Consider the following 25,813-nt stretch of genomic DNA (forward strand, 5'->3'; position numbering starts at 1 on the left):
GAGACAGCATAATGTATTTGTAACAACAAAACCACCCACCTGGGGGCTTCCCTGGTGGCGCAGTGGTTGAGAGTCCGCCTGCCAATGCAGGGGACACGGGTTCGTGCCCCGGTCCAGGAGGATCCCACGTGCCGCGGAGCAGCTGGGCCCGTGAGCCATGGCCGCTGAGCCTGCGCGTCCGGAGCCTGTGCTCCACAATGGGAGAGGCCACAACAGTGAGAGACCCGCGTACCGCCAAAAAAAAAAAAAAAAAAAAAACCCACCCACCTGTATTGGAATCCTGGCTCCATCACTTACCAGCTGAGTGACTTTGGGAAACTTACTTCACCTCTGGAATCTTAATTTCCTCAGCTATAAAATGGGATCAACCATTATCCAGTTAAAAAAGAGTCTGCTTTGCTGATTTGTTTGTATAAAACTCCTGGAATGCATCCAGCATTTAGTGACTCTTCAGTAGAGGTGTAGAGGACATTTGTCACAGTTTTTGCTGCCTAAAACCAGCCTGTTGCTTTGTATTTTAAGTAAATCCCCCACTAGGTGAGTCCTTATGGAAATGAGGACCCAATCTTCCATTTCAAAGCCAAAAGGGGCCAGATACTCTACCACTACCACCCCCTGCTAATTTGGCCAGTTGTACCTGGCTCAGGACCTTGATGTGACAATTAGTGAGGAGGCTGGGAAGAAGATTCGTTAGCATTCATTTGTGCTTACATCATGTAGCAGTGTCATGTCTGGGTGGGCAGTATGGTGGAGATGTTCAAAGGTCGGGCTAGTGGAGGCATTGGGGCCAGCTGTTCCTATGGTATGACCTTGGCTGTGAATCCAGCTGCCCACTCAGTTGGTTCTCCAGCTTTCCCATCCATCCCGAGCTGCCCAGTGGAACTGCTAATAATTTTTTTTTTCCATTTTGCTTAGTCTGTGTCAGTTTCTGTTGCTTGCAATCACAAAGGTTACTTCCTAAATCTTTCCAACAGTGGAATACATTTCAGGCCCTAGCTTCAATTCCCAGCCAACATTTTAATGCAGACAAGTCCAGGATATGCTAGAATGTTGTGCTTAATGCTGTCCTTTGGACAAAGAACAGGGTGACCCTAGATCTGTGCCTCGTTGCTCAGCCCAGAGCCTGCTTGGATAGAAGAGGTACTGAGAGCTGCTGAAGGAAAGTATGAAGGAAGGGAGAGAACAGGTGAGGGAGGGCTTTCCACATGCCTGCTTCCTACAGGCAGCTTGGGTGTGGTCCACTTGAATTCCTAAGTTTCCATGGGCCTCCACCTGACCAATCCTATAACTTGAGGAGCCTGAAACCATTGCAACTCCTCTTGTTCTCCTCCTGACCTTACATCCTCCTGTTTCCCATAGTATGGCATGACAAGAGATAACAACCCTGAGTGTCTCCCAAGACCCTTCCAGTACAACTCCTAAGCATTTCTCGACCCATACCTTGCCTCCCTTGCTAACATACCAGCTCAGGGCATTACTTTCTCCCATCTATCTGGATTTGCTCATGGGGACCTTGCTTGCCACAGGACTGGTCTTCAGGAGTTAGGTGGCAGGAGCAGGGCCCCAGAGGCCAGGTCACTTTTTTTTTTTAATTTTTATATATGTATTTAGGCTGCACTGGGTCTTTGTTGTGGCACACGGGCTCTCTAGTTGCCATATGTGGGATCTTCGTTCCTGATCAGGGATCGAACCTGGTAACCCTGCATTGGGAGCACGGAGTCTTAACCTCTGGACCACCAGGGAAGTCCCAAGGCCAAGTCACGTTTGACCAGCAAGACTGCTTGCCTGGGCATCTCAGTCCTTAGGCAAGGGGCTGCGGGTAGACCCAGCCAATAAGCAGAGCTCCAGAGACACCAGCCAGGCCCGAATCCCACCTGGAGCCAAGCTGGGACTATCAGCTTGGTAACGGAAGATATTTGTGTGTCCTTCTAGAACTCCTGGAGGACAGGGCCTGAGTCTCATTCATCTCTTTATCCCCCACTTCCATCCGCCCCCAGTCCCAGCACAGGGCCTGGCATATTGTCAGTGCTCAGGAAGCATAGATTGATCAGAGACTCTGGGGTCATTGCCTCAGTGCCTTCTTGGCACGCCATCAGAAGCGAGACCTGGACTGGCTACCTCTCCTGCTCATTTCCCCCATTCCTAACTCATGCTCTAAGCTCCAGCCACATCAACTAGTTCCCTGAATGTGTGCCAAGCTGTTTTACTGCCATGCCTTTGTACGTGCTGTTCCCTCCACCCAAGGCCCTCCCTCAACCAGGTCAGCCCAATGAACTCCCACTAATCCATCCTTCCTTTAAGGCTCAGTGAGACTGCCTTTCCTGGAGAGACTTCTGGAACTGGCCCCAGGAGGCCTTCCTTATTTGTGACCCCTCTGGGTCCTACCCATGCAGGCCTCTTTTTTACCACTTGGCACACAGCGTTGTGGGTATGTGTCCCCCCAATAGGCCATGCTTCTGAGGGAACTAGGTCTGTTTCTCTCTGTACTTCCAGTGCCTAGCCAGGACCTGGCACAGAGAGAAAACCAGGAGGTGTTTGTTGCCTCTCTACCCACCCGCACCCCTTGGAGGCAGGAGATGCCCCAGGAAAGTTTGCAGGGCCTTGAATGCCAGGCTAAGGAGAGAGGCTTGGTCAGATTTTCATTTATGAATAATCTTGGTGGCTGGGACCCCCTCACTTGGGGGAAGGAAGAGTGATTTTTCAATTTGTCCCTCTCTCAGCCCAGAGAACAGGGGATTTGTTCTCAGCAAGAAGATGGAATATGGGCCTCTGCCTGGGGTCATGGCTGTCCCTTCCCCTGGACCCCCTTTATTTCCTTCTGCCTTTACTCCAGACTCCTGAAGTCTCTTCCCAAAAGCTGGGATCTGGGATCCACTGCCACTACTCAAAGGCCAAGTCCAAACCTCAATACTCTGTTATGTAAGTGAATTATCCACTGTTCCCAACCAGCGCCAGCCAGATCTCCTCCTCCTCCTAATTGATTTAATCTTCTCATACCAGAGAGCTGGGCGGGGTTGGGGAGACAGTGTTGATCAGAAGCCAACACATCAGTGACGTAGGCTTGTTAATTACAGAGAATCTAGGTCACGGATTGGCTCTGGGTGGCTCTGACTCTCTCCCTCCTCTGTCATTTGGGCCTCTGAAAGGACATTTTCAGTTTCTGTTCATTCCTCAACCCCAGACCTCCACAGAAAGTTGAGGGTCCCATTAGACCCCATTTCTGTCTCCCAAATCTCTCCAAATCCTCAGCTCTGGATGGAAATTCCCTACATTCCAATATGAACTCAGGGCACAGCTGAACCTAACTGTTGAGGATTGAAGAGATGAACAGATGTTTTAATTTGGGGGTGGGAAGAGATTTCAGAGTTGCCCTTATTTACTTTCCACATCAAGCAAGTCTCCACTTTGTAGCTTCTCTCATAGAAGATGTCCAGATCTTACTTGTGCAGCCCCAGAGATGGGAAGCTCACTCCCCCAAGAAAGTCCTTCTCTTGTATGATGGCCTTTCTCACATGAGGCTGAGACCTCAGCCTTGTGACTTCCTCTGGGAGCTAGATTTGCCTCTGGGGCCACAGGGCATGCCCCAGGATAGCCAGCCAGATCCTGAGCCATGATGATTATCACCCCTGACTTTTCTCTTCTCCAGGCTGAACACTCCTGGTTCTTTCACCAGTTCCTCATTTGGTAGACTTTACAGATTACTCCTTGCCGTATCGCCTATGTGGACAAGCCATGGCTATCATCATCCCTCCAGATGCACAGAGCAGAACACAGGCTCCAGGACAGTGTGAATAGCTCAGGTCAAGGCGGGACCACTACTTTTTTTTATTGTGATATTAGATTTTCACTGATACCAGGCTGAGATCTTTTGCAACCTTAGCACACTTTTGACTCAGCTTAAGCACAGAGTCAGCTCACCCCCATAGTCATTTTTCTGACATTAGCAATGGAAAGTCTCCATGAAAGTGATCTTTGTGATATTAGGAATACCTCCATGTTTCCTCTAATTCTTCTTTCTACATATCCTGACATTTACCTTTCCATATAATCATGTAATTATACATCCACTCATTCACCCACACAACTATCTAACTATATATTAATCCATCCATTCACCAATCACATTATCCACCTACATACATTTGCATTCCGCTGTCCATAGAATCATTCTTGTACTCATTCACCTCTCCATCTTCCCACCTACCTACCAACCCAGTTGCCCATTTATCCATTTTCTTCCCACCTATATGGTCATATACTTATCTGTCCATCCATACATTCACCCACCATCCACCCGTATACCCACTCACCCATCCACACATCCATCCCTTCATCTTCTCTCTCTCTGAGTCACCCATACATCTATATTCATCATCCATCCATCTATCTATTCAGCCATCCAATACTTACTGAGATTCTATTACATTTCAATTCTTGTGTTGAGTATACTGAGTGATTCAAAGCTGAATAAAATGCAGGCTCTCTCTCTCTCTTCACTCATTATGGGAGAGGATGGGAGCAGATAAGGCAGACGATGCTGAGTACTATAAAACAGGAACAAAGAAAATGCTTTGGGGATTCAGAGGAGAAAGAAGTGGCATCTGGATAAGGTTATGGATGCTTTCCCACCGGGGAGACTTTTGGTTTGAGCCTTGATGGAACAGCAGCACTTGGACATACATAGATGCATTGGAAGTAATTCCAAGTAGAAGAAGCAGCACATCAAAGATGGAGAAAGCAGAATTCATGTCTTATTCTGTATGTTCCTGCCAAGGTGTTTAGTGCAGATCTGGGCACACTTTAGTACCTAATACCTATTTCCTGATTTATATTTTTTCTTCTCTTCCCTGACATGAGCACCTCCCAACACTTGATCAAGATAAGAGTTCACTCTTTCTCTTTAAGAGGATTCTACAGTTGCCTTGCTGGATGGCCTTGGGCAAGTCACAAAACCTTTCCAGGGTTTCTCTGAGTTTAGGGTTGAATTTCTGTCTCTATGAGGTGGTCCTTTCCCCCTAATCTTAGTTATTCCTACTATGCTCTCTGCATAGAGATCAGCATTTCCACATATCTTAAAATTTTATTTCCTTTTGTTGGCACCAATGAACTCTATCCCACCTGTCTTCAACTTCTTCAGCTCTGTCCCCAGGCAAAAAGTCTGCAACATGAACTAAGGGGAAAGTACTGTGCAAGTGAAATAACACTGAAGTAGAAACCAGGAGCCATGAATTCAGACCCACATTTGCCATGAGCTTGCCATATGACCTTGGGCAAATCTCTTTCCTTATCTGTTTTAAATGTTCCTATAGAATTTTAGCACTGAACACAACATTTGAGATTGTCTAATCCAACATCCTCATCTTACAAATGGAAAAACAGGCTCATAAAGGGCGTGCCACTTGCCCTAGATCATATCTAGATTAGTGGCAAAGCTTATCCAGAACTAAGCTTCAAATTTCCTGAGTTTCAGTTCAGGATTTTCTTTACCCAAATACATTTCACGTCCATTCACAGCCCCTATACATCTCAGGGAGAACTTCCTCTCCCACCTCCATTCTCCAGGAAAAAACGTGTGAGTCTTCCAAGTGTTTTGGCAGTGTGTCCCTGATTCACACCTAGGCTGGGGCTGGGTAGGTAGTATTTAAGAGCAAGTATTCCCAGCCTGATGGAATTGATTATGTTCATCAGGAAGAGAAAAGAGAAAGGAACAAGGGGCTCTGGTTATCTACTGGGCTTTAATCAAATTGAGAAACAAGGAAATTCATCACCCAGAGGTTAAGGGAGTTGGAGAGCTTGGCTTCCGCTGGCTCCAAGTCCTGTAATGGGCTGGGCACTGTCCAAGGTGCTGACATCTTCACTTGCTGCTCGAGTGGCTGGGAGGGGCCCAGTTTGGGCAGAGGGATGGCAGCTGTTAGGAGATGGCCCAGGATAGAGCAAGAAAGGACTTGCTGGGGGAGAGGCTTGAGTTCTTAATCTTCTCTTTTTCATTTGTCTATCTGATTTAGAGAAAATATCTCTTCTTCAGGCTAGAGTCCTGAGCTAGGGTTAAAGAAATAGAAAGAGAAGGGAGAACCCTAGACCCTTTGATCTCGGGGAGATGCCCCCAGCATGAGTGGAAGCTCAGCCCTTGGCCTTTGGAGATTCCCCATATTAAGGGGAGATGTAGCTTCTGCTTTTATAAAATCCTCAGTCCATTGGCAGAGAAATGAACTTACCATTGGGTATTTATTAATCTGGTGGAGAAACATCACCCTGCTTTTAACTCTAGCTCAAGTATGATATGAGGGAGGCATGGACCATGTCTCCATGGAGCTTCCAGTCTGATGGGGAAGACATGGTCTTCCTCTACAAAACTCTCAGTTTGGTTGAAGAGACATGCTCTTAATTTATGGGGGAATCTCAGTTATAATCTGGAGAACATGATAAACAGATAAATTAAAATGTGCACTATAATCAACCAAAGAAGTCAGATCTTCACATTTGTGATTAAGGTTATTGGTGCTAGATATTTAGTGTCAGTCAAGGAAGGTTTCCTGGTAGAGGTAAGTTTGAGTTGAACTTAAACAAAAGCAAGGGACTTGAGTCCTTAGATCCTGGGCCCCCTGAGAATTACAACCATACCTTCTCATTCTCTAATATCCCTTTTGGAATAAGCACAAGCCTGGACACAGAGAAGGTTCTTAGTTAATGAAAAATCACCAGCAGATAGAGAGTGAATATACCTACGTTGTAGGTGTGGAGTGAAGACGGGGTAGGAATCAGGGAGGAGGGTTTTTTGGTATGAAGAGCCTGAGGCTGGGGTGAGGGAAGGCAGTGGAATGATAACATGAGCAGAGGTAGTAGCCCAATGTGTGTCCAGGCCAGTGAAGCACAGCATAGAGCCACTCCCTCATATTTCTAGAGCTGGTGAGAGACACTTTATTGAATCTTGGATTGTTAAAGCTAGAGACTATTAAATTACAAAATCATAGAATGCTCAGCTTCCAGAGCCACACAATCATGGAAAGTTGGAGTATTAAAATCATAGCATCTTAGCAGGGCAGAATTACAATGTGTTGAAATTATAGAACTGTGGCATATTAGAGCCAAAGGGCCCAAAATCCATATTAGAGAATCTTAAAATCCAAGAATCTCAGTGTCAAAAAAGAAAAGAAACAGCAATTTATTGACTCCCTCTATTTGTATCAGTTATGGTGCTAGGAGTATTAGAATGTACTAGAGTATATTATCCTCTTTAATTCCTACCACAAGTTTTAAGCTGTTCAATCCTGTTCCTACTTAATGCAGTACTTCTGACAAATGTTTATCTAACACAGGCTTGTGTAAATGTCATGACAGGAGAGCCATTGCCTTTGTGCATACCCCTACCCCTGCTGAATGGAAGCTAGAAAGTTCTCCCTTATATAAGCTGCATTCTGTCTCCCGGTAGTGGCCCCGCACTTGTCCAGTTCATGTCCTCTGAGCTACACTGAGTATGTCTAATCTCCCACTCAACGACAGCTTTTCAGATGGCTAAAGACAGTCCTTATTTCTTTCTTCTCTAGGATAAGCTGGTTTGTTCATCATGTAGCTAGAAATGGGACAGCAAGTCAAAGAATATTTGAGCTGGAAAGGCCCTTAGAGGTCATTTTGTCCAGAGACATCCTTTTACCACCAAGCAGTATAGCACTATGGTCAGGAGCCTGGGCTTTAGAGAAAGATGAGCATGAATTCAGAATCCAGAGATCCAGCACTAACTTGCTATGTAATCTTGGGCAAATTACCTCATATCTCTGGGCCTCAGTCTCCTTATCTATAAAATAAAGAGAATAATAATATTGACATAGCAGGGTTGATGTGAGGATTGAATGAGATAATGCAAGGGAAGCTCTTAGCAGACTGCTTGGCACACAGCAAGCAGTCAATAAATATTACCTATGATTATTGGAGGCCCAGAGAGGCAGGGAGTTGCTCAAGATCAAGATCACAGAGCAAATCAGAGGCAGAGCTGGGGTTAGACCAAGGACTCCTGCCTCCCAGCCAAGGGCCCTTTCCTGTTCCACAGTTTCACTCTACCTTCCTGCGGAAAAGGAAAAAACCCCAGAGGGAACTGGAATGCTTTGCTCACTGAATCAGTTAGAATGCAAGTAAGAAAAAACCTGATGGCTTAAACCTTTTATTTCCTTAACAAGGAAGCCAGAGGAAGGTGGAGCCAGGGTTGGTCTGTTGATTCAACTAGAATATGTCTGGTTATGTCTCTGATGACCCAGGCTTTTCCCATTCTAAGCCTTGAGAGAGACTCCCCTTGTGATCACAAAATGGCTGATGTGGCACCAAGTACCATGTCCTCCCAAGCAGGAAGAAAGGGCATGGGTGACAAAGGATCTTCTCTCATGCCTCTCTTATCCAAGAGAGGAGCTTTCCAAGAAGACCATTCCTTTATATCTCACTGACCAAAATAAAGTCACATGTCTGTCTACTCTTAGACTATTCACTGGCAAAGAGGAAGGCTTTTCCATGAAAGGCTTGGATCATCCTTGTGGCTGGGCACCTTGCTACTGGAAAGAGGAAAAGGAGATTGGCTGTGGGAAGGCAACAAATAGTGTGTGCCACACTCACCCTCTGTCTCCTCACTGAATTGGCCTCCACTCTCAGCTCCACCTCTGCCAGGCGGCCTTCCCTTATTTCCACCCCTTGGTCCGGCAGACCCTCTTCCATCATGTGATTGAGCATTGGCCAATTCAAGTTGCAGTCTACTTTGCCAAGCTCTCCCTTTTTGTATCCAGATCTTGTCTTCCCAGCTAGTCTGTGAGCACAGGGAGAATAATAGCAGCTACAAATGAATAAGTACCTATTGGGTGCCAGGCACTGTTCTGGACACTTGTGGTAGCCTGCTTCCAAATGGCTCCCAAAGATCCACACCTCCTGGTATCCACACCCTTTTGTGGTCCTGCCCCACATTGTACCAAGGTTAGTCTGTGTGACCAAAAGAATATGGTAAAAATAAAGGTTTGTCACTTCCAAGGTTAGATTATAAAAGATACTGTGGCTTCCATTTTGGTAGATTCTCTTTCTTGGATCATTCATTTAGGGAAAGTTAGCCACCATGTCCTGAGCAGTCTTGTGGAGAAGTTTGTGTAAAAAGGAACTGAAGCTTTTGACCAACTGCCAGCAAAGAATGGAAGCCTGACAGCAACCACAGAGGGAGCTTGGAGGTGGATCCTCCAGCCCCAGTTGAGCCTTCTGATGACTGCAGACCTGGCTGAGACTTGACCGCAACCTCATGAGACATCCTGAGCCAGAATCTCTCCGTTAGCCCAATTCTGCGTTCTTGATCCTCAGAAATTGTGTGAGATAATAAATATTTGTTGTTTTAAGCTGCTAAGTTTTGGAGTAATTTGTTGCTCAGCAATAGTTAACTACTATAGTCTTACATTATCACATTAAGTCCTCATAACAACTCTATGAAAGATAGGATTTGTTTCTCCCATTTTTCAGATGAGAAAATTAAGGCTGAGATGAATGCAGCTGACTTCTCACAGCTGGAAAGTGACAGAGCTGCGATTTGTCCTCATGTCTATTGGATTCCAAAGCAGAGGGAACCTGGTTTTCTCAGCTGGAATGTCCCCAGCTCCAGGGTGAAGGTTGAGGAATTGAGGACAGGAGGAGATCTCTTACTCTGATGTGTTTTTTTAATGCTTTTTCCCATTCCAATCACATTAGTTAGTAGCTACTACATCTATTGTGTGTATGTGATTCAGGGACAAGTAAGTTTATTAGAAAAAACACTGGAGCTTTAAAAGGGGGATACCTGAGCTCTTGAGCAACGTTGGACAAGTTCCTGTAGTTTTCTAGGCTTCGGTTTATTTATCCACTATATGGGGCCAATAGTCCTTGTTCTACATTCCTCGTCAGGAAGCCATGAAGATCAAGTGTGAAGGGACTTTGTAAAATGTAGTGCTGTGATCATGGAAAGCCTCTCTCAGTCTTCAGGGGAGGCAGCTCCACACTGTCACCTCTGTACAAGTGGCCAGTGCTCCCTCTCCTCTCCCACCTGAGTCTAGGTTCAGGAGACAGAGAATACTGAGAGAAACTGAGGGCCCTGACCCATTTCTTCAGCTACGTCCCTCACCATGACCTTTCTCTTAGACCACACTGTAGTCCTGCCGAACTAGTGGAAAATTCCCAAGCTTGCCAGGAGCTCTCTGTATGCTGAGTTTTTATCTATGTAGTTTCTTCTCCCTGGACACTGTTCCCAACTTCTCCACCTGGTATGGTCCTACTCATCTTTCAAGACTCATCTTAGATGTCCCCACTTCAAGGATGACCTGGTTCAAGGCTTCCTACTTCTTCTCTTGATTAAGCACCTGTCTCCAGCCTGAGCTCTTGGCCTCCAGCTTCCCTTTTCCATTCAAAGCCCCCAGGGTACAGCCTGCAGCCTTTCTAAAACACAAATCTTGTCATGTCACTCCCTGCTTAAAATAACCAGTCAATTGAATAATCCATCAGTCAGTGCTTCAAGGGTACCTCTTTGCCCTCAGGAAGACATCCAAAGCCTTCAGCTGGAACTCAAGGCTTGGTCCTCACTGGTACATCCAGCCTCAGCTCTCCTCTCTCTCCTGATGGCCCTGCACATGCAGTACATCCCAACCACATCGCTCTTGTACCATATCTCAGACAATCTCTGCTCTCTTGTGCCTTCCTATCTTTGCTCATACCATTGTTTCTCATGTCTATTTGCATCTTTTCTACCTGGGGACTTCCTGCCTAATCTTTAAGGTCAGCTCTGATTTAACCTTTTCTGGAAAGCCTTCCATGGTGACCGAAGGAAGAATACATGGCTTCCTCTTCTTCCCTCTCCTATATGACTAATCATGCTTTTATTACTATTTGTCAGCTTGTCTGCTTATACTGGGAGTTTCCTGTACTGGACCCATGGCTGTGTCCCCAGCAGTGCCAGCACAGGGGCATAGAACAACCATGTGATTTGTTGGTTGATTGGGTGTTTGAATAAATAAATGAATGTATGGTGAATGAATCTATCCTTGAACCATCACTTCTTGGCCAGCACCAGAATTGCTGCTTCCAGGGTTAGCCCATTTTATAGCAAAAGGGGAAACAGAAGGAAGGGACTGCTCTGGAAGGGAGAAAGAAAATCAATAAAAATGTAAATCTGGCTGAGAAAAGCTGTCCCAGGCTGGCTGTGGGGAGAGATAAGACTGGACAGGCTGAGCCCTGGCTGACAGTGGAAGAGAGATTAGGGGACACGCAGAGCTGCAGCCAGGGCGGGGCAGAGCGAGGGTGTTGCCTCCTCTCAGTGGTGCCTTCTCCCTGTCCTTACTGCCCACTCCCACCTCCACCCCCATGGGCTCCTTTCAGGAACAGGGGAAGGGGAAGGAAACTTACAAACATTGATCATTAGGTACACTGCCTGTGAATGAGTATGTTATCATTATTTTGTCTTCATACCTTCTGGGAGACAGGAATGATCAACCTCACTTTACAGGTGAAGAAACTGAGAGGCAAAGAAGTTAAATCTTGTTTGGGGTCACACCGTGAATCAGTGGCAGAGTCTAGATTTGAACCCAAATCTGACTGACTCTAAAACTCTGTTCTTTTTACTCCACTCCACTGGAGGTCTACAGCCAGGCTTCAAATGATCCCCAACCTCTGAAATCAGGGGCACAATTGTGTATAAGTTTGTGTGCATTTTTAATGGAGAGTCTATATCTTTTAACGGATTCCCTTAGGTGGTTGCCACCCACTCCCGTTGCCTATACCATGCTGCGTCCCTGGAGGTGGTAGCCTTTGAGCTGGGTCTGGAAGTTTGGGCAAGACTTCAAGAAGTGGGATGGAGAGGCAAACAATGGGGTGGGGATGTGAAGAAGGCCAGCTGGGTAGAGGGAAGAGCACATGTAGGGACTTGTTAGGGGGAAAGAATTCAACATGTCTAAAGAATGGCAAGGGTGCCGTGGGTTCTTTCTTTTCTTAATAAATTTATTTATTTATTTTTGGCTGTGTTGGGTCTTCGTTGCTGCACGCAGGCTTTCTCTAGTTGCGGTGAGCGGGGGCTACTCTTCGTTGCGGTGCGCAGGCTTCTCATTGTAGTAGCTTCTGTTGTTGCAGAGCACAGGCTCTAGGCATGCGGGCTTCAGTAGTTGTGGTGCACGGGCTTAGTTGCTCCGCGGCATGTGGGATCTTCCCGGACCAGGGCTCGAACCTGTATCCCCTGCCTTGGCAGGCAGATTCTTTTTTTTTTTTTTAATTTATTTATGTATTTTATTTATTTATTTTGGCTGTGTTGGGTCTTCGTTGCTGTGCGTGGGCTTTCTCTAGTTGCGGCAAGCGGGGGCTACTCTTCATTGCAGTGTGTGGTCTTCTCATTGCGGTGGCTTCTCTTGCTGCAGGGCACGGGTTCTAGGTGCGTGGGCTTCAGTAGTTGCAGCATGCAGCCTCAGTAGTTGTGGCTCACGGGCTCTAGAGCAGGCTCAGTAGTTGTGGCACACAGGCTTAGTTGCTCCGTGACATGTGGGATCTTCCCGGACCAGGGATTGAACCCGTGTTCCCTGCACTGGCAGGCGGATTCTCAACCACTGTGCCACCAGGGAAGTCCCAGTTCTTGCTCCTTGTTTATTTGTGCTCCAATCACGGCTCCTGACTCCCTGGCATCTGCCTGCCCTGCAACTTCCCAGCATGAGTCTACAGCCTAAAGGAACTCTGGGCCAGGTGTCAGGATCTTCACTCTGGTTCCAGTCCTGTTCTCTGCTGGATTTTACCACCATAGAATCTAGTAGGAGACTTAATGCCTTCTCCTCCAACTCTCAAGGACAGGGTGAGAAGAAAGTGAGCTCACAGGTGTAATTGCTTGCGGCTTCTCATTGGCCAGAGGCCATGTCAGGGAAGAGGGCTGCTCCCTGGACCCCCTGAATCCCTGGGAAGTCGCCGGTCCTTACCTGTTCCACCCCTGGCTCTCAGCCCCATGTCTCTCTTGTGATTACTCCTGGAGTTTCCTCCCTGACCAGCATGGTTGATTTTAAGCACAAGCACCTCATCTTCTTCGAATCTCAGCTCAACCCAGAGGTAGACTCAGCATGAAGCTAAGGCTGCTTGAGCACCATGGCCTCTACCCAGGCCCTGGGAGAGGCTTCAGCAATATGTTCCTGTTGTCAAGTTCTCAGGAAATTTGCAAAGGTAGACACTTTCACCACAATGGGTCAAGATTGCTAGTTCTTTCCACTCCAAGTTTCCTTGTGTCCCAGCTTCCCTTTATGTGAAGCAGTTAGCATGGGCATTTCTGGAATATGGCTAAGGGGGAGTGGAGTTGGGGATCGATTTAATTTGGATTCATTGGGATATATTTATGTGGTTCTCAGCTACCTCTATGAATAGATAAATCATTGCTAGCTATCTCTGTATAGAGAATGGCTTCTAGGAATCTTCCTACCCACAGTCCAACTCATTTGGCATTGTGACATCAAGGTGTCATATCCAGAGGTCATCTTGTGACATGTAAGTGTTTTCTCCTGCCTGGCCCTGGAAGTATATGGACAACAGAGGAGAAACAGGTTTGAAATGTATAGAACCAGAAGCGAGTCTATAGCAAATATTTCCAACCATTAGGGGGAGAATTTTGGAGGTACGCACAGCAGTTAGTAAAAAATCTTATGCTATTTTTCTGAATTGTGAGATGTATTTGTTTTGACTTCTTTTTTCATTCTAAGTAAATATTCACCTTCTTACCTAATTTTGTGTTCTTTTTCTTAAAGAGGACTCTGCAAATTGTATAAGCGTCAGTTCCCACAAAATCTAGATCTAATCCTGGCCCTGGCATTCACTTTGTGTGATCTTGGGCAAGTTGCTTATCCTTTCTGAACCATCTCCTCTTCTGTAAAACCTGAATGACAGTTTGGACAGGTGAGGACTTGGAAAGCCTTGTGACCTTATTCCACTTCTGAAACCATTACTAGAGGAAGTAGTCAAGCCGAACAAAAATTAGACCAGGATATACAGGTAGGGGAAGATGTAATATATGAGAAATAATGGTGAGCAATGAATCCAGCAAAACTTAAATCTAAATAACTGGAAATAATCTGGCTGTTGCAAACCTTAATGCAGTTTGGAAGAAAGGATTTTTGTAACAGAAGACACATTATGCAAGAACAAATTTAATAATAAGCTATATCTATAATTCCAGATTATTTCTGCAAAACCTGGGAAACAAGAGGGAAGGAGGAGGAATATGAACATACAAACAGCCTCATCTTGTTGGAAGAGACTCTGAAATTCTTGGCACTGATAAATACAGGCTCAGATATTTGTTAGACATTTAAAGGTATCAACCAGCAGAACAAAAATGGGAATTAGAACTTTTGTACCTCCCTCTTCTTTCACGTGGCATAGCCTCAAAGCCCTGCCACTGACAGCTGCGCAGAGGGCCAGAGCCACGTGTGCCCCCGAACCCCCAGCTTCTCCCCTGGCCCACAGCACAGGGCTGGACACGGATTTGGGAAGCTCCTGCTGCTGGCTCCTTGTCTCTTGCCTCCCAAGCAACCAGATTGGGCTGGAGGCAGATTGGGAAACTCTCTCCCCGTCCCAGGGAGATAATCAGGCCAGATAACACTAGCCATAAAACAAGACAAGGCAAGACAAGGCCTGACACAGACAAGGACTTGTCTGTTCAGACCCAAGCATCCCACAGACCCACTTATTACACAGAGCCACACATTATTGCTTCCAGATCACAAGCCTGGGCATCACAAAGAACAGGTTCTTACGCCAACCCAGACATCACAGAGAACCAGATGTTACCCCAAAATGTGGGTGTCACAGAACCAGACATTGTCTACACAACCCCAGGTGACATAGAATCAGGCACCTGGGAGGAAATGGTGAAATTAGGATTCTAGTCACAAAAGTCAAAGTGGCTTTGGTGGGCCCAGGTCAAATGTGTGAAATCTTGGCAATGCATGGGTACCAGTGAGTCTATGCTGAGTGTGTTGGGTCTTTGAAATTAGAAAATGCCCCAATGTGGGAGCTGGGTCCCCCCTCTCCACCAGGCAGAGAATAGGCCTCACCCAGACTGTGGCTGCCTGAGGGCAAGGGCTGGGATCTCCTGACTCCAGGGAATGAGGCTCCCTGCACAGCCAAGGCCCCTGGGGCTCTCACACCAGGTTTCCTGAAGGCCCTGCTTAGCCTGGATGTCGTGAGTGGGACCAGTTCCCTCCCCAGGGCGGCTCCCCAAAGCTCAGGGCTCTGCCTCCAGGGGGCGCCAAATGGACACTTCTCAACAGAGGCTGTACTGGCCCCAAGTCCAGGCTGAGCAGGGCTGGGGAGGAGACCTGAGTCTGTCCTGGCCACACAGATGGTCACAGCTGAAGGGGCCTGAAAGCTGACAAGTTCATTTCCACCTGACAGAGATGGAGGCTGGGAGGCTGAGGCTCAGATAGGCTGTTCCAGGTGAGCAGCAGAGCAGGGCCAGGACCCAGTATGCGGGGCAGCCTGGCCTACTATTGTCCACTTCTCTATCCTCGGGCCCTGGGGGGAAGGATATGCAGTCCTTCCACCCAGGAAAGCCTGGTTTCAGGTCAGCCCGTGTGGCTGGGGGAGAAGAGGGGGAAGACCCTCAAGCTTCAGAAGTGGCCAACACAACAAACCCGCAAGTAACTCTTTGGTTCAGGTGAGCAAACAAAGGCCCAGAAGGGGTCAGTGGCTTGCTCAAAGCCACATAGCAAGTTAGTGGAGGACTCATAATTGGAAAACAGGGCTCCCAACCCCCAATCTCAGGCAAAGGGCCCAGAGGAGCTACTTGCCCTGGCTGCCACTCCTGGCCAGAATGGGGCTCTGGGACAGCTCACACTCTGGATTCCTCAGGCTCCTTCTTTGCCCCTGACTCTAACAGCTGCTGCTGTAGGCCAGCGTTGGGTACGGTCGCCTTGGTCCCCTCCTCTTTGGCCTGCTGCCTTAGGATGGCCAAAATCAAGGCAAAACAGGCCAGAGAGCCTGTCTTGAAGAAGAACTGGAGGCCGATGAACCTGGGAAAGAGCAAGTGACCCTTGAATTCAGGACCTCCCCATTCAGGGCTTGGATGCGCTTGGGCTGGAAGCAGAGTGGCGTCAGCAATCATCACCCATTATGTAGTTGGAGACGTTGAGGCATCGGGGGGGATAAGCCTCCAGCCCCAGGGCAGTGGACCCAGTCACCATGGCCTTGGCTGGGAGGCCCTAGAATTGACCCCCGTGGGGGTCCTTCCTTGGAAGGAGGAGAGGCTCCAAAGGAGCCTGCCTGCCCTGTGCTGACTGCCTCATGGCCTGGGCTGGCCCTGCCGCTCTCTGGGTCTCTCTAAGGGCTCCGAGGGGCCTGACAGTTGCAACTCTGGATCACATCACTTGCCACAGGAAAAGGAGGATTCCCTCTCCTGTTTGTCTAATTCACCAAGACTCTTCTTGACTTTTCCTCCTCTAGGAAGCCCTCCTGGAACCATGCACCCCTCAGAGCTGGACGTGAACAGCTCCCCACTCCCAGCTCTGCTAGTAAGTGCCCCCCACCCCACCCCGCAGCTGCCCATCCATCCCAGGGCCTGCAGCCTCTCTGCCTTCAAGTGCCTTTGGGCTCCCTATTGTATGGATGGGAGGATTAAGTCCCAGAAAAGGCAGGTCTCGCAATGAGGGAGGCAGAGCTGGGCCTGCATCCTAGGCCTCCTATGTCCTAGATAGAGCCATCTTCCTGACTCACCCCAACTCCCTGTTTTTCTCACAGCTGGGCTGCTCCCCTGATTCTCCCCTCACTCAGCCAGCACAGACTGGTCAGGCCCAGCTTTGCCAATTATCAGCTGTGTGACTTTGGGCCTCTTACTTAAATCTCACTTTCCTCATCCATCAAAAGGGGAGGCAGTGTCTAGCTTGCAGGACTGGTGAGATCAGCACGCATAGAGCACGGGTCACCTTGCAGGTGGATGCCAGTGGACCTCCCCTCCCTGCTGGTGGCCTGCCTGGGACTCCAAGAGTGTTTCTAGAAGCTTTCTCACAGCCCCCCGGTAGCCCCTATCCCCGGTCTCACCGGTTTCGAAGCAGGTCGTGGTCATAGTAGTGGCAGACGGCCCGACGCCCACAACTCTGGGCCCAGTACACACAGGTGGTGTCAATGGCACTGCCGTGGATCACGGGGCTGGGCATCCAGGCTGGAGGAGGAGGTGTTCAGGGGACAATGGAACCTGGCATCCCAGTACCTCCCCTGCCCACTCCCTGGTATATATAACTCTTCAGGGCTCTGAGGCACCGAGGGCCTCTTGGCCCATTAAGTCTTCAGCCTTCAAGCCCACCCCTTACCCTGGTATTGGATGGTGTCTACCTGATGGGCTGTTTAGCTGCTTGCGCACCCACCTCCAGGGTACCTAGATTGGATCTGTGACCCTGTGGGCCAGTGAACCCTAAGGTCAGGGACCGGGCCCCACTCATCCCTGTGCCCCCCGGGCCTTGGACCAGTGGTCCCCAGCACATTCTTTACCCAAAACTCTCAGGAGCATGAACTGGATCCCCACAGCCAGAGTCTTGTCTTCTTTCTTCACTCCCCTAACAAGCAGGGACAGGGTGACATGAGGATTGAGAGGGTTCCAGCCTTCAAGGGGCTCTCACCATCCCCTTCTGTCCCACCACCCAGCACCAGCCTGTCCCCAGAGGTTCCTGGGGAGCGGGGCTCAGGCTCCACACTCCCTTCAACCTGCAGAGCCGGGTCCCGGCTATACCCACTGACCATCAGGGCCCTGTGCTGACCTCCCTGTGTTGCCGGTCAGAGACACCCCTCTCTCCCCACCCCCTGGTCCCACCAAATTCTCCCCTTCCTCCTACACTTAGCAAAACCTGGAGCTGGGCAGCCAGACACGCCGTTTAACTTCCCTGATCACTATGATGTCTCAGCCTGGGATGCCCTGGCAATCACTGGCTCCTCTTCCTAAGTAATCCCAGCAGCTGGCATTTGTGGAGTGCTTACTATGGCTCAGTTATTCTGTACTGCGCCCCCCAAGTCCCCCCAATATGGTAGGTATAGCTTTAGGCCCATTTTACAGGTAAGGAAACTGACAGATATTTAGACAGGTTGAGTGACTTGGCCAAGACCCCACGGCTGATGGCTGTCAAGGGTTGGAATTTGTGCCGTACACTGCCTGCATGAACTTCTCTTAATCAGCCTGCCTGCTGGGGCATCTGACTCCTCTACGTTTGCTCTTGAAGCCAGCCTGGTTTATGGATCTACATGCCTTCTAATATTGTAAGGGGCTCCGTCTCCCTTCTTATTTTCTAGAAAACAGATGGGGAATAAAATAATCCCAGCATAATGAAAATTTGGAATTATCCTGCTCTGAGGTCCTCTTATGGCCTCAGGTGACAATTTGTCAGTCCCAGCAGGCACCCTCAGGACAAGGGCCAGAAAGATCTTGGACCAAGAGGCAGTGCTCAGCACAGTGCTCCACAGTGGGCACTTAGTGCTCGTTGACTTGAAGTGAAAGAGTCGTAGACCACACTGATGGGGTTTGGATTTCTAGATGCACCACCTGTGACCAGCTCACTGCAGGTCGGGTGGGGCGGAGAGTCAGGTGACGCTCCCCCACTTCCTCCTCACTGCGACTGGAGGCCAGGGCAGGGGCTTAGGTGTGGCCTCTCCTCCTCTGGGGAAAGTAGGGGTCTGGGCTCTGGGCCTTGGCATCAGTACTATTCCACCCAAAACTTGCTACATGACCTGGGGCTAGCTCCTGAATTTCTCTGAGCCTCAGTTTTCTTATCTGTAAGATGGGGAGAAAACTTCATCTCAGCAGTTGCCATGAGGAGGTAGACAGGACAGTGAGAGCCTGGTCTGCTTTGGGGGCCCAGGACACCTCCTTCTTCGAACACCTCCCTCAGGATCCCTTATCCTGCCTGTGGTTAAGAACCTCTTGGTATCCACTGGTTCCAGCACGCCCCTGCTTTCACCTTAGGATGAGCATGAAGGAGGGTGTGTGGGTGACACTAGCCAGTGCTGCACCCAGGCTGGCCAGGATCATGAAGGGCAGCACCAGGTGGCTGCAGGCTGAGTCGCAGGAGCCTGCTAGCACAGGGCCGCCCCCTACCACGCAGCTGCAGTTGGTGTAGAAGACCTAGGGTGGGGAGGGGGGAAGAAGAGCCTTCAGGAACCTCTAAGGACAAGCAGCTGGCCAAGGGTCGAGGCCCCAGGAGGCTTATGAGAGACCCATGGACACACACAAACTGGGGCAGAGCTGGTTGGATGCTGGGACTTCTGACCCCTTGGCAGAGTCAGGATGGCTTGAGCAGCCTGAAAGGTACCTGGACACAGGCTGTTTGCGCACAAATGGGCTGAGCCCAGTCTGAGGCTGTGGGGAGAGGGGACGTGGAGGAGAGAACAGGGAGAGGGAACTTGAAGAGAGTCACCCCCAACACAGCACACACACACACACACTCACACACATACCTATGTACTCACACTCTCATACACATACATACACACACTCACTACATATACACACACGTACTGTCAAACATACTCACACTCACACCCCACACACATGCTCACACACTTATATACTCACACACACTCACACACCACATACACTCACTCATTCTTTCACCTGATGATGTCAGAATGTTCCAAATTCCTGACTGTCTGTGCAAGGAATTAAAGCAACAAAGTATTTTGGGGAAGGAATTCAGATTTTCCAGTTCAGTGTTCCCTCTTCCCGCTTTACTGAGGTCTTCCAGGGCACTGGATGCTAGAGTGGATTCTCAAGGAGAGATTCAAGCACAGGATGGAGAGAGGCAGATAGCATCAGTGGGAGTCTTGGTTCAGCAGGTAAGGGAGGCGCAAGGAATGCTTCGCCAAAGAGGGGTGTTGGATTTGGGTCTTGAGGAATGAATAGGAGCTCACCAAGAGGAAAATTGGAATGAGTAGAGGGAAAGCTAAATGTAAAATCACAGGGGCATGAAAGAAGCCAGCAAATCTTTCCTTCTGTCGGGAGCAGAATGCATGCAAAGAGAAGGCAGAGGGGAGGCCTTCTCTGCCTTCTCTTTGCATGGGGGGTGGGGTGTGTGTGTGCTGGGGCCACACTGTGAAGAACCCTGGACATGAAAGAGAACCTGACTGCTGTTTCCAGAAGCAGGGTGGACTAGGTGCCCTGTCAGTCATCCTGCTGACAGCAATCTAAAATGCTGGATAAAATAAAACAATGAAAACCATGTCCTGAGAGCATCTATGAGCTGGCAGGAAGGAAAAAATACTCGGGTTCAGTAAGTACTAAGGGAGGCAAACCCAGAGAGGCGAGCAGAGGCCTGAAACGAAGTTTGGCCGCCAGGTGTTTGCAGAACCTTGTGCAATGGAGCACAGCTTTCTGAGGTTGGGGGCTACAGGGCCAGAGGACAAGTCCTAGCCCTCCTTCCTGTCAGGTGAAAAGTCTAATAGGAGACGCCAGGAAAAGTGGGGCCCCACCAAAGCCTGAAGAATGAGGAAAAGCTGACCCTTTTCTAAAGTGCAATGAAATGTCCTCAGGCTCGCGTTTGATTGCAACCCTCATTCCCAGCCCCAACGTGGCCTGGAAAACCACTTTTTTCAGATTCTTTCAGAATTGGCCTAGACCACCAGTGTCCTCAGAAGCCTCAACGGGAGCAAAGCTGAGCCAGGAAGACCTGGCTTTTTTTTTCTGCCCCTAGATCACAGTTTCCCAACCAGTGTGCCCCAGAGACCTTGGCCTCAGCTGAGCGACAGGCGTGCAGGGAACACATCAGCCCTCAGGGTGACCTGGTGAACTCTGGGCAGCTGGAACTCTCTGGGCCTTTCACCTCCAGCTTTGGCAGCTTTAGACTCTTCCCAATGTGAAAAAGGCTGGGAAGCCCTGAGATGGATGCTGGGAGCCTTGGAAAGATTTTAAGCATGGGAGAGATAAGCCCTGATAGCACAAAAGCTGCTCTGGCTGATGCAAGAGGATGGACCTGATTGGGGAGGCTGGTAAAGAGGCAGGAGGGAGGGGGAGGGGGGAAGGAGAAAAGGATTCTGATTTGAGAGATATTTAGAAGGTGGAATTAGGGCAAGGTGAGAGAGAAAGAGACGGTGAAAGAGAGAGACAGAGACAGAGAGAGAGAGGAGAGATTGGAGACCTAGGATTCCAGCTTGGGTGTTTGGGTGCTCCATCCAATGTCCAGCATTGCACGACAAGGCTATGCTGCTATATGTGCCTGCCCCCCTTAGCACACACTGTTTGGACCTTCACCACGGGCTGAGCAATCCACTGGGTCAGAGGTACAAGAAAGGGACAGGTAAGTGGAGAAATATGCCAAGGCCAGGTTATTGGAAGAGAATTATCCTGTTCTTTTTTTTCTGGAGGCAGAAGGTTGCTGGGAGAGATAAAAAGGCTAGAGGCCTTTCTCTTGGGGTTTTCCCAGCCCTTCATTCATATTCATCTAATTCCGTGGCAGGAAGTTCGTCTTATGAATGACTTTAATCTCTCCAGCTGCCTCTGATTCTCACTCCCTAGGACCCCACCCCCTGAGCCCTAGGTACTGCTAGCCATCCACATCTCCCATCTTTCCCCTGGGCCTTTACTCATTCATAAATTGTTACTGAGTGCAGCTGTGCTGGACACTGACTGATCCATCTCTGGGCTGAGTAGCTCAGGTTGGCCTGAGGAGGCAGGCTCACCAACAGACAATTCCAGGCCAGGGTGACAGTTCGTGAGTGCTGACCAGGACTCAGCTACACCCTCCTCCAAGCTCTATACCTAACACAACCTCTGAGGATGCACTGGAGAGGGGGCTGGGCTCAGAGGCCAGAGCCCTCAGTTCTAGTCCCAGCTCTGGCATGAAAACTTTGGGCAATGCCTGGTCCTTTCCTGGGCCTCCATTCCCCATCTGTATAATGGGCATAATAGAAGGCACCATATTCCCCAGGCACCGTGCTGAGTGTTTTTCATGGATTATGTCATGTGGCTCTTCACTTAATGAATTTATCCAGGTAAAACATTAACACAGTGCCTGGTATATAGTAGGCACTCAATACTATCACCTCCATTTCACAGACCAGGAAACTGAGGCACAGATTAAAAAATTTGCCTAAGGTAACAGAGCCACTTAGAGGCGGAACAGGGATTTGAACCAGGTGGCCTGGCCTCAGTACTCACAGGCCCCTATCCACAGGAGTTCACTGTTGCCTCGGGGATCCAACCCCAGCTGCCAGGGCCTGGGGGACTTTGGAAGGGTCTCAGGGAGATCAAACCAAGTCAGGACAGTAAGTGTTAGGAGCCTCGAAAGCCTGGATTGCGATTATTCCAAATGTAAACAGTTTACACAGCTCAGGTGGCACCTGGCTGGTTTCTGAAATATCATCAACCAGGTGCTTTACTCTGCGCCAGGCCATGGGGCCCAGGTCTCTCCCTGTAGGAGTCTTGGGCTTAGATGCGGATGCCCAGCAGGACATAACGGCAGGGGTTCTGCATGATGGGAGTGGGGGTCTCCAGAGAGAGGGAGGCGTTGTCATAACAACCAGCCTGACACCACACCCACACACACATGCTTTATTCCAGCCTGGGGGGCCTGAGGAAGGTGAGCATTGTCCCCACTTGTCCTTTGGGGGCAATGAGAGGAAAGGAGAGGAGGAACCAGCTGGTCTTGGTGGTCCTTCTAAGGTTCACGTAGAACGCACTGCTGCTAGTTACGCTGCCCACTCCTCCTCTCTCCCACAACTGCACCCCCGGGAGTTCCTTGACAGCAGGGACCCTTGGCTCTGGGTCTGTCCTCAGCCCCCAGCACAGGGCCTGGCACAAAGGAGAGGCTCCACGAAGGTTTGTTGACTGACTGACTGACCGACTGGGCTCATTGCTCCAGCCTCCCCACTGGTCTCCCTGTCTCCTGGCCTGCATTCTGTTCACCTTCCTCTGCACTGTGGCCTCCAATGTGATCAGACACAGGTCTGACCCTGTCACTCTCCTGCTTAAAACCCATCCAAGTCTCCGTACTGCTCTCCAGATAAAGGCCCCACTCGTGGCCTGGCATTCAAGGCCCTTCCTTGTCTGGGCTTTGCTTTCCCTCCATGAACCCTTATGCTTCTGCTCCAATAATTTCTTTGCAGTTTCTTGAAACACTGTATTTGTGTGTGTGTGTGTGTGTGTGTGTGTGTGTGTGTGTGTGTGTACCATGTGATGTGCCCTCCCTGCCTGGAAAGCCCTTCCCTAGTTTGCCTGCCCACGCTTGAAGATCCAGCACACATGCCACGTCCCGTGAGGCCTTTTGGGACCCTCCCAGGTGGGATGTATCTCCTTGCATCCTTGTCTGTACTTGTGGGGACCACCTTTCCTGCCTATCACCACCCCTGGAATTCCTGAGTTACTTCCTTCTGCCCCTCCCCTGCATGGACAGCCGGGGCCAGATCTGGTTCACCTCTGTGCTCTGAGCCCTGGCACACGGCTGGGCCCAGGCTGGCAATGAAAGCTTATTGAAAGAATAAAGTTCTACATCTGCCAGCAGAAGGAGACAGATGACACAGACAGAGAGAAGAGCCAGAGTGAGACCATTCAGAGCTGGAAGTGGGGCAGGCGCACAGAGGTGGGGAGGGCAGAGCCCATGGGAGGCAGAGGGAGTGGCCAGAGGCCTGACCCACCTGGCCTTTGTCCGGAGCCTCGTGGACCACCCGGCTCGTGCAGCCTGCGTGGCAGGGCGTGAGGTACTCCACCCGAGCGCTGGAGTCACAGACAGGGTTAAAGTCGTCTGACGGGCAGGAGCAGGGCTCCATGCAGCCTGGAAATAGCTCCAGCCCAGGCTGGGCACTGGTGGGAGAGAAGGTCGGCAAGGTTGGCCTGGCTCTCCCTCCCTCAGACCACGAGCCAGGGCTCCCTCAGCCCTGAAACCTCCCCTGACGGCCATGGTCAGGGATTTCAGCTCCACACAGAGGTTTTACTCTGTCAGAGCTGCTCCATGACAGGCAATGGTGAGCCCCTTGCAGTGGAAGCTACCAGAGGCCTCCAATGGGAGAAGTGGGGAGCAGGGTCTGGACCAGAGGCTCTGAGACCCCCTTCCGGCCCCAAGACCCTACAAGTCTTTGAGCCTGCTTCTGCAAACATCTCTGCTCCTCACCTCAATGACCCTTTCTTTTAGGGAACATAAGGTAAATTCTCAGAATTTAGTCTCAGATGAAAAGTGTCTTTATCTCAATGAGCTGGATTGCTTTCTTTTCTGGGAAAATTAGAACTCTATGTGAGGGGCCCAGTCAGAGTACCTGAGTAGTTGTGGGACCTGCGACCTGTTCCTGCCTCTCTCTGGCCTCAGTTTCTCTGTCAGCTCTGCAGGTTCCCCTTCCCGTCGCCATCCTGCAGTCTCATGACCTTTCCCTCACTCTCACTGCCCTGTTCGCTGTCTAGGGCACATTTTAGACCCACCTGACTCCCTTCTGGGGGCATGCCCCCAAGTCCCAGGAGGGACTCCGCTCTAGTCTGACCGGGGACAGGGATGCCCAGGGGCAGGAGATCAGAAGAGAGGTGACTCCACCTCTCTGAGCCTTGCTATCCTCATCTGTGAAATGGGGATAAAGGTAGGACCCATCCCGGAGATCCCGTGAGGGTTTAATAATACGGAATATGGGAGGAGCTGGACGTGTAGGAGACCCTCAGGTCTCAGCAGCTGTTGGTACTATTAGTTGTTCTGGAGTTTGAGAAGTTCTCAGTTTGTTCAGTTGGTCCCCAAAGGCTTCTTCAATGAATTATAACCCAAAGCTGAATAAATTGCAAGAATATAGATGAGAACCTGGATGAGATGAGATGTCAGGGTCAAGGTGAGAGGCTTCAGAAGAAGAGACAAATGGGGCATGTGAGGTAGGCTCACTTTTTCCTATTTGCTTTTTTTAAAAATTGTGGTAAAATATTCATTTACTTTTTACTCTAAAAATCATGAAAATGTCCTGGCTCCCTCCTCAGACCAGGGGCTTCATGAGGGCCTGGCTGAAGCCCCACCTCGGTGCCTAGAACAAGGCTCTGCAGACAGAAGGACCCACCCTGGACCTTTGGGAAAAGGAGAAGGGACAGGGAAGGAGGGGAGAGGGAAGGGAGATGGGGGAGAGGTCGGCGAGGTGGGATCTGGGACAGAAGGGTCAAGGGCTGAGCATTTCTGGGCTGAGGCCCCCGTAGTCACACAGAAGGAGCCCCGGGTATGGAAAGTTGGCCTCTGGGTGGAGGGAGGAGATGCCAAGGGAGAGGAGAGAACAGAGCAAGTTGGGGGATTCTAGCTGGGTGTTGGGCCAACCTAAGCCTGGAGCAGTTTCCCAGGAAAAACAAAATCATTCCGGAGAACAGGCAGCAATGGAACTTCCAACACTCTCTCCAAGACGGTTCCCGGGGGAGGGTCTGTGTCATGTGGGCTGTGGGCGGGGTGGGGGAAGCAGGAGGGAGAGGTATCAGAGGCTTTTCCCCTGGAGGGTAGAGGCAGGTGCTGCCCCACAGATGTGGAAGAGAACTCTGGCATTTTAGGGTCCTGGAACAGCAGAATTTTAGCTCCCAGCCTCTAAAGACCAAGGATCTCTGAAGTCTCCAGGCCAACTCCTTCCCAGGGCATAAGTCCCCTCTGCAGCACTCCTGACAGGGGCCTTCTTACCTGTGCCGTCCACACAAGTGGTCTTGCCCTGCCTCACCTTCCACCCCGCCCCAGGCCTGAGCTGTCCTGCCCACGAAGTCCCATCCCTACCTAGTGGTGTGTGACATCTTCCCTGGAGCCTTCAGGAGACAAGTCCCCCTGTTCACAGCTGAGCCAAGCAGGCAGGGGAGGGGAGGGGAGGGGAGATTTGAGGTGGGGGGCGCCCCACTGACCTGGCCTTATCCGGG

General features: G+C 49.9%; 1 protein-coding gene across 1 annotated transcript in view; it reads right to left on the reverse strand.

Moving 5' to 3' along the window:
• Window positions 1-15,829: 15,829 nt before the first annotated feature.
• Window positions 15,830-25,813, reverse strand: part of SLCO2B1 (solute carrier organic anion transporter family member 2B1) — a 56,341-nt gene continuing 46,357 nt past the window's right edge. The window contains exons 12-16 of the mRNA XM_060105192.1: window positions 23,605-23,770; window positions 18,939-19,102; window positions 17,482-17,546; window positions 17,035-17,155; window positions 15,830-16,010 (exon numbers count right to left, since the gene is read on the reverse strand). Coding sequence (XP_059961175.1) covers window positions 15,830-16,010; window positions 17,035-17,155; window positions 17,482-17,546; window positions 18,939-19,102; window positions 23,605-23,770 — 697 coding nt within the window. The remainder of the gene's footprint in view (window positions 16,011-17,034; window positions 17,156-17,481; window positions 17,547-18,938; window positions 19,103-23,604; window positions 23,771-25,813) is intronic.

This window comes from Mesoplodon densirostris, chromosome 7 (assembly GCF_025265405.1).
Source record: "Mesoplodon densirostris isolate mMesDen1 chromosome 7, mMesDen1 primary haplotype, whole genome shotgun sequence".
Taxonomy (NCBI): Eukaryota; Metazoa; Chordata; class Mammalia; order Artiodactyla; family Ziphiidae; genus Mesoplodon; species Mesoplodon densirostris.